The sequence below is a fragment of the Echinops telfairi genome, unplaced genomic scaffold (assembly GCF_000313985.2).
Source record: "Echinops telfairi isolate 266 unplaced genomic scaffold, ASM31398v2 ScPeMD7_7469;HRSCAF=8507_1, whole genome shotgun sequence".
Classification (NCBI taxonomy): Eukaryota; Metazoa; Chordata; class Mammalia; order Afrosoricida; family Tenrecidae; genus Echinops; species Echinops telfairi.
Genome location: NW_022111373.1, coordinates 80,208,464 through 80,217,388, shown reverse-complemented (window position 1 = coordinate 80,217,388; position 8,925 = coordinate 80,208,464). Strand labels below are relative to the sequence as shown.

General features: G+C 46.5%; 1 protein-coding gene across 1 annotated transcript in view; it reads left to right on the top strand.

Moving 5' to 3' along the window:
• PTCD2 (pentatricopeptide repeat domain 2) overlaps positions 1-8,925 on the top strand; it is a gene marked incomplete at its 5' end in the record, with an annotated part of 29,477 nt that overhangs the window by 13,648 nt on the left and 6,904 nt on the right. The window contains 3 exons of the mRNA XM_045285228.1: positions 767-880; positions 1,894-1,968; positions 8,824-8,921. Coding sequence (XP_045141163.1) covers positions 767-880; positions 1,894-1,968; positions 8,824-8,921 — 287 coding nt within the window. The remainder of the gene's footprint in view (positions 1-766; positions 881-1,893; positions 1,969-8,823; positions 8,922-8,925) is intronic.

The window sequence follows — 8,925 nt, the reverse complement described above, 5'->3', positions numbered from 1 at the left end:
GAGTGCTTACATTTTCACATGTTTGACTTATAGATGTTTTTGTTATTTGTTTTAATTGGGAATTACCCCAAGAAACATTTCCTGCTGTTGCTGCACTTTACGAAATTCTTGACGATAGTTGCAGACAGAGTCTGTATATTATATTATGATACTTACATAGAAACTCGGCTCCACATACAGAGGGACCTTTGTATTTGCAGGTGAAAATTGACCGAGCTTTAAAAGCAATGTCATTTAGATTTAGCTGCTAACACTTCTGGTAGATAGCCTGCTCTGTTTGCTCATTCACTTAGTGACTAGCTCATGATCTGATGTTTCATATTTGTGACAATGGGGAAAAACTCAAATCTACCTCTTTTTCCCATCAACAGTGCACATCTGTCTGGCTGTAATGATTACTAAGGTCCAAGGCAACTGCAATACTGGCTGGGATGGTTAAGATTATGTAGCAACTTGGCTGGGTTGTGATTCTCAGTGGTTCAGCGGTTATGTAATCATATAGTTTGACAATTTTGGAATGATGTTGATTCTGTGGTCTGATGTGGTCATCCTCACTTTTCACCTGATGTTGATTTTCACATAGCAACTTGGCCTTACATAGCAAGTGAGGAAAGGGTACCTTCTCTCTGCAGGTCTTAATCTTAAGTGGCTTGGGATAGGCTGGGGGAATTGTTACAAAGGGAAATCTGAACTATTGAGCAATGTTAATCATTTTATTTAACTGGAAGGTTCACGACATTCATTGAGCCATCCTCTCTCCTCATAGAATAGCCGTGAGTCTTTAAAAATCTGTACGGCATTACGAGAAGAAGCCCTTATCAAAGGAGAAGTTCTGTCCAGGAGAGCTTCTTGTTTTGCTGTGGCGTTAGCTCTGAATCAGGTAAGGATTGGGGTGCACTTACCTGGGCACAACTTGATTACTTTCGTCTGTTCTTGGCTTTAGTATTTTTCCTTCAGGCTGTATCTTGGGGCAAAAATTGCCCAGAAGATAGCAAGGCCTTTGAGCTGTGGTAACCCGCCTCTACACTTATGCCTCCAAAGACGGCCTCTTTTCTAAGTGAGGAACTAACCTGCATTTCTACTTAGAAGGACTTGGATAAAATTCTAAGCAGCACGCTACGAAAAATGTCCCAAGTCCCTAAATTGAAAATTAAGACAACCAGTTTAATATTTAATGTTGGTAAGCCGTTTAATTTGAATGCTCTCCAGAGCTGGGTTCACCTCTGTTGAAGCAGGACTACTGGGTCTCACCCCATTTTAGAAGTTCAGTCCATCGTGTTGCCCTCACCTAGGCCCAAATACTCTTACTTGGAAGAGGCATGAATGCTCAGCCTGTCCTTCCCACTGGACAGACTGAAGCAATCGAGCACCAGAGGGCGTGGCCTTCCCTGTGCTCACACTTCAGTGAAGGACAGAGTTAGTGCTGCAGCACAGAATACCTTCTCTGAAGTGGCCCTGCCAGAGCAGGCTCGTGGCAAGGCCAAGGAGATGGAACGTCCTTCTCAGGCGCCATTGTCAGTGTTTGGACAGGGCTTCTCCATCTTCCTGGTTTGAGGCTTCTTGTTCTCACAGCCGTGGCACTTGCATGTCTGGTTCTCATGCTTGCTTTGTTTATTTGAGCTGATTCCAGCAGGAGAAAGAGAAGTGCTAACTCTTGCCTTTATCTTTGAAACTGTACTCAGGCAGGTTGTTAAAACATCTCATTCTGTGCTCCTGGGGGAAGCAGTTTCTGGAACGTTCATTTCGGAACACCGATAAAAAAGACCCTTCATTTTCTTTGTGAATATCAACCCTCTCAGTGTCCCATGAGCAGGAATTTCTGGACTTCTTCCAGAGGCCCTTATGATAACAAAGTAATGATTTAGGCTATGGTTTCCCCCCCCTCTCTTCCAGAACCAAGTGGCTAAAGCTAAGTCCATTTTTTCTCAAATCATGAAGCCAGAAAGCACAACCTGCATCAATTTAAATGTAAGTGACTGTTTTATACATTCCAGAGCATAAAATAGAGCCCGACACATGGTAAGCTCTCAAAAGTATATTTTATGGTTTCAACTCAGCTTTGCAATATAATAAAACGGTGTCTAGACTCACTGCAGTGCTTTTGATCTCTGCGGGTTTTCATTCAGTTTGACTGAGTCACGGTTTGTTGAGCTGTTCTCTGTAAGCGTTACGTTGTTGTAAGCCCTGTGAGTAGAAGCAGCACAGCCAGAGCTTCCAGGATTTAGACCCTGGTGGAAAGGCAGCTAGGTTCAGGTATCAGACATGGCTCAGTAAGTCTTTAAATAGAGCCCAGGGACAAAGGAGAAGCAGAGACAAGGGATAGAATGGAGGTGGGCTCTCGTCTCCCTCCTGGGCCTTGAAGAAGCTGAGCCGAGTGGTGCTGTGGGTGAGGCATTGGGCTGTTGGCAGAAAGGTCAGTGGCTCAAGCCCACCAGCGGCTCCGCAGGAGGATGGGGATGCCTGCCCCCATCATAATCCAGTCTGGGCAATCCTGTGTAACCACTAAGCCACCAGGGCCCCTTGAAAAGGAACAGGAACCCGTAAAAGATAATGATAATGCAGTGCTGTCCTCAATTGTCGCCCCAGACCAGTGCCCAGAGGACAATGAGAGAGGAAAGTGTAGAGCTAGGGACTTTTTTTTAAGTGAAGGGCTAGATGTACCTGTAAGGGAAACTTTGAAGAACAAAGTCAGGCAAGAAGTCTGAGATCCGAATACTTGATATATTTGACCTAACACTTGTTTTCAAACGCTTTCGTGTGCGGAGAAGAGCAGCCAGGGGAACTCAGAAGCTGAAAGCAGGGACAGCCACAAAAGCAGAGCGCACTGGGCAGGGAAAATATTAAACTGTTACATGCTCACACGAAAAGATGTCCCCAAGAGATTTTGCCGTTTACAAAGGGTCTGAGCCTCGACGGGGAATGCATGTCCAAGCTGTCTGTTCTGGCCGCATCTGTGGGATGCTTGACCAGGGCCTGAGAAGGCCTCCGAGAGAGTGGGGAGGAAGAGGCCCCGGGAATGAGTGCAGATGGCATTCAGCGGGAGGCAGAAGCATCCGAAAAAGACAGGGACGAATTGCACCGGTGTTTGGAAATACAGAGGGACCATCACATACAGAAGCCCCCCATCACAGCCTGCTTTAGAAAGCTACTGTTCTAAATCTGGGGCACCTGGGACCAGGCAGGCCTGTGGGATTAGGCTGAAACCATAGGTCAGAGCAGGCTCGGTCGGGTCTGCAAGGCCAAGCCCGGCAAAGGCCCAGAGTCCAGAAGTTCAGGTCTTTCGTACCACAAGGGAACTGAGCTGGTTGCACAGCAGACTCTGTCTGGCCATTGGCTTCATCTCTGCTTCCTGTTCCCTGTGGATTGCTTTGGTTTTGAAGGGGCTTCAAAAAGTACATGGGCAAATTCCATGATCTTTTAATTCTGCTTTCCCGCATACATTCTGAAGCTCCTTCATATACATGCTTCAGAGAGAGAGAGAGAGAGGCCTGCATCAGTTTCATGACGGGGCTGAAATAGCATTGTTACTATCAGCAAGAGACTGGTTCTTCCACTGAGCTCAGGTTACACATGCATCCCATTACACCACATAGGAAAGACGCATGGATGTGGTGAGAGATGCATTGCGTGGATCACTAGACTGGACATGAGGTCATGAGGAAGGATCAGCGAGGATCGTTGGGGGGAAATTGAGAAGAATTAGATTGGCAAGATGTTAAACAGTTCACCACGGCACAAGGCTGGGTACTTTACGCAGCTTAGTTTCTTCCGTATAAACCTGTCAGATCACGAAGTTACTTCTCCCTGTTATAGCTGTGGAAAACTCAGCTTCACCGGGGAGTAGGTGGCCCATGCCTCATTAAAGAGCAGCAGCAGGTTGTTAACACAAACAAATCCATTTGGCTCCAAAGCCTAGAGTTTCGCCACCACCTCAGGTGCTGCCGGGCTGCGCCTCTTCTCCAAGGACCAGGACCCACTGCTCTTCCCCAGTAAGGAGCAGAACGCAGGCCTGGATGCCAGGAAGCATGGGCTGCCCTTGACACCTGCTTCTGCTTCCTTCCACTAGAATTGCTCATCTCCTTAAACCCGTGCTCTCTCCTTCACACTGGTCATCTTGTGATGCTTTCTGGGCAGAGAGAAAGCAGGCCGGTGAGAGTGAGGGGTTCCGTCCAGGGATTCTGGAGGAGGTGGGCTGAGTGGGCCGAGGGGCCTGGCAGGAGGGACAGCTCCTGTTGCCTGAGGGCTGGCAAGGAAAGTCGGGCAACCTGTCGGGTTGGGCATGTTTGGGGCCAGGACCATGGCAGGGGGGATCCCTTAAATTCATCTCAAAGCTGAATCAGCCTCTCCCCAAATCAGGTCACAGAATCATGCACTGTCAGGAAACGGAAAGATCGTTTTGTTGTTTAAAAGTTCTCACTCGGAATTTCTTCCAACTGCCCTGATCTACGTGTGCCCCATTTCAATGTCACTCTACTTCATCTTACTGCGAGATGACGGCCGACAGACAGCGGCCCTCTGTGGAGCTCTGGCTTGAGACCAGCTCTTTACATAGAGGAGTTCATGGAGCCCAGCTTCTCTGAAGCCGACTCATGCTCGCGTAGTCCTTGAAGGCAGTTTGCCAGTTATTAAGAAATGGCAAACTGATGAATGGAGCAGGCAGCCTTTTCACTCAGGAGTAGCAGAAACTAATGACGTTCTCCCCTCGTCCCCATCTACTTTAAAAATGACTGTCTAAAACTTCTGGCTGCTGGCAGTTGGCATTTGAGCCAATCCAATTTTACCCCTTTACTTACCGTATATACTCAAGTATAAGGTGACCCGAATATCAGCTGAAGCACCTAATTTTACCACAAAACTGCATAAAAATTGTGCTGGTAACATGGCTTTTACATGAATATATATGGTAATTTTCTTTCCATCTAAATGCTTCCTCCTACCAATGTGGCCCAAAGGGCCTAGTTCCCCGTTTCCCCAGCTAATCACTTGCTACCTAGGACCTTAGTCCTAGGTGATGTCCTTAGTCAGTGATGTCATCATGACACACCCATGTCTCCTCTGCCCTTTCCAGTGGGATTTAAACTTATCGGCTGCGAAGGAAGCATTGCTCCTCTTCAGCTGTGCTGCTCAGTGGCAAAGGATTAGATTCCACTATGAAATATGTCTGAAAGCAGCAGACACCAAACAGATCCATTTCCACTGATTGGCTTTGAATTCTAATCATTCCTACTGAAAACTGACATGTCTCCAGCTCCAGGTGGAAACCCATTTTGGAGTGGGATTTACCTTGCTCTTACAAGGGGGATGGACCAGGGGGCCCTTGGCCACTGTTGTCATTTATCTGTTAACCGAGGCCAGTAGTCTAGGCCCCGTTCTGCAGTGCACAAAGGCCTAGTCCTTACAGGGAGGTCTGCTGGGCCTAGAAGGTGGGAAAGGAGAAAGGCTCGCTTCTCAGCGGTCCCATTCCCCCACCCATAGGCGTGAGTTAATTACATTTGGTTGAATTGGGAGCAGCATAAACAAATTAGCGACTTCTGGTAACTTGTCCGTACAGGTTGTTAGTCAGAACTTAGTCCCAGGCTCCACTGCTCCCCTTGGTGGCACTGAAACCCGGGGCTACAGCTGCCGCGTCTGCACATCACACATGACGGCATTAGTCAGTCGTCAGGAGTTCTGTTCTCCATGGGTCATGGTTAGGCATTCTCCACAATATTCTATTGTTGTTAGTTACCATTAAGCTGATAATGACCCCTGGTGACCTTTTGTGTGCAGAGTAGAACTGCTTCGTAGGCGTTCCAAGGCTGGGACTTGGGGAAGCAGATCTCACCAGACCTTTAAGGTACCTCTGAGCCGATGGATTTGAACCACCAAACTCAGCTAGCAGTCAAATGCTTAAATGTTGGCACTATCTAGCCACCCTAGCAACCAAAAAACCAGGCCCACTGCCACCAAGTCATTTCTGACTCATAGCAACCCAGTTTATCGCCTCTGAAGCGGTCAATCTTCACAGGAGCAGAAAGCGTCCTCTTTCCATCTTTCCCTCCCCTGGAGCAGCCAGTGGGTTTGAACCACCAACCCTACAGTTAGCAGCCCAAGGGTGACCCACCGCGCCACCAGGGTTCCTTTCTGAACTACCACACTATGACGTCCTACTGAGAAAGAGCCACTTCTAAAGAAAACCAAAGAAACTAGGCATGTAAGTTTCCACACGTTGAGAGCGTCTGTTCCTTTTTTTGATCCAGGGCACCCAGGGACCTGTCCTCATTTGTGAGGTGTCAGGAGGTCAAGGTGGGCAGGGAATATGTGTTCTGTAAATAGCATTAACCAGAATTTCCCCTGCCCCGGTAATTCAATTTCTCTGACCTTCTGTCTGAAATTCGTGATGTAAGGCCACGTGCGGTGCCCTGCTTTAGCTTTCCTTGAGTGGGTCCAGAGGCTTCCGTTGGAGGGAGGCCCATGCCACAAGCATTCTCCCCTCCACCCTTCTCCAGTAAGTGCCTCACCCGTACACACTCTGCCAGTGTACTTCCAGGTAGTGAGCCTCTTGCCTGAGATCCTTCCTGAGTCAGATGTCGGCTCTGGAGACCGGGAGAAAGCTGGGTGCGTATTAAGAAAAGGTGAAGCCTTCCAGGAGGTCATCACTACTAGTGGTTTTTAGAATAGGGCTCTAGCAGCATGTTCCTTATAAACTGCTAGGGGCCTCATTTCCCCTTCTCATTCATTACTGATGGAGGATGGAGTGCCGCCTAGTTGCTGGGCACTGGAGACAACGGCAGCCGGCAGCCCACGTGGCTGACTTGTTCTTGTGTCTTTGAATGGTGAAAGCACTGCCCAGCTAAATTCAGGTTGTTTATACCTTCTGGTGCTAATTTCAATCTGGAAACCAAGTCTAAAACATGAACTAGTTTTTGTTTGTATGTTTGTTTTTTAATATTAATTGGTGTGATGCAATGTGGTATATTTCCATACAATAAAAATGAGGTGTTTTTTTTTTCCCTAAAATGCCTTGATGCTCTGGGAAGATGCTCATTTTAAAATAATTGATTCAAAAGACCAAATTTTTGGGGAAACCTATTTTTGATATGATTTATCAATTGTAACAGTGATTGGTGAATTTTTTTTGCAGTTATTCAAACTTTTTATATTTCTCAAATTTTAATAATGAACATTGGTAATTAGGAGGGAAATATGCTGTGTGTGTATATGTGTGTGTGTGTGTTGTTAATTGTGCCAGTTTGGTGAAAAGTACTTGTGGTATACTCAAAAGCAAGTACAAATGAAAAGGTATGAGATTTTAACCTAGCTATATCTGCGTTATTCCGCTTTTCAGGGCAATCTCCCTGATAGAAAGGCTATTCACAGCCCTGGTCAGCGGTCAGAGGGGAATTCTGGAGTGAATTCAGGAGAATGAATCCAAGTGGGGACCCTGCAAGTGGATCTTGGGCTTCCACTGTCATCCATAGCCTTGTGAGCACTGTGAGCGCTCAGAATTTAAGCTCTAATCCCATTTCCTCTTCTGCTCTTGAATTTTATTCATTACAGTCCTGGGATTACACGGGCTAGTGCGGTTCTTCAGTGTGGAAATACTTAGCATTTGTGTCACTTTGATGGAGCGTATTTAATGGTGTCATTCAGAAACAAAGTACAGTATCCAGTGTTGAAGGTTTCTGAATGCATGTAGCACAAGTAGACGTGCCCCATAAAGATTTCAACCAGCTCAGACTTCATGGCACTAACGTGCTGTCATTGTTAGGTGCTGTTGAGTCCATTGCGACTTGTAGTGACCAGACGAACAACAATCGAAGCACTGTCTGGCCCTGCGCCATCCTCACAATCGCTATGTCTGAGCCGCGGTTGCAGCCACTGTGTTGGTCCATTTCATCCAGGGCTGCCCTCCTTTGCACTGCTCTCCCACTTGACCTCCTTGTAATTCCCTACTCCCCCCACACCCTCCAGTTTTAAAGGTAGCATTTGCCCCATTGAATATTTGTTTAAAAAACTCCCTGCCTTTGAGTCGATCCCAAGTCATAGCAACCCTTTAGGACAGATGGACGAACTGCTTGCGGGGTTTAAGAAAGTCTCATCTTATCAATCTTAGGAGATTGATTGTCATATCCTCCAAATCTAAAGAGGATGGTACAGTCAAATCTAAAGAGGATGGTACTGGTATAGTCAAATTGGTTAGTATTTTCTTTAATACCTAAAATACATAGTGACTTCTATTGAAAATCAGAGATTAGGTACCTGCAGCTGATAATCCCACAGTCGGGGACCATCAGTCGCAGTGCTAGGATTCTAACCCAAATCTGCCAGATTCTAAAGTCTGTGTGCTACGTCTCATTTCATTTGTGTTCTTAAGTTAGAAAACAAGTTTCGGCTGGTGGACTTACATTCAAAATACATGCCTTGTCCTTGTGCAAAGGCGCCCTGGTGGTGTAGTGAGTCATGTGCTGGGCTACTAACTGCCAGGTCAGCAGTTCGAGAGCATCAGCCACGCCCGAGGGAGAAGGAGGCGACTGTGCCTGTGTAAAGAGTGGCTGTCTCAGACACCCACAGGTGCAGGTCTCCGCTCGCCTGCAGAACTGCCTCAGTGGAACTGGATCGGCTTTGTTTTCTGCAAGGCTAGGAGTTCGACAATCAAAGCAGGGGAGGTGCCTATAAAATACAAGCTTCCCTAAAAGGTGCCTTTCTCAACATTGAAAGTACTTCTTGGTTTGTACGATGGGATTCAAAAAGTGTGTAAAAAAATAAAACGAAAGATAATGGAATTTTTCCATGAACATATTAGAGCACCTTTGTATTTGATTATTTCTTCTTTTTATTCAGATTATTATCCATCTCCACTCTAACATGTTGGAAACCCTGATGATGATACTAACGGATGCTGCAGAAGGAAATGTATCAAGCTTTGTGAAAAAACATGAGTTC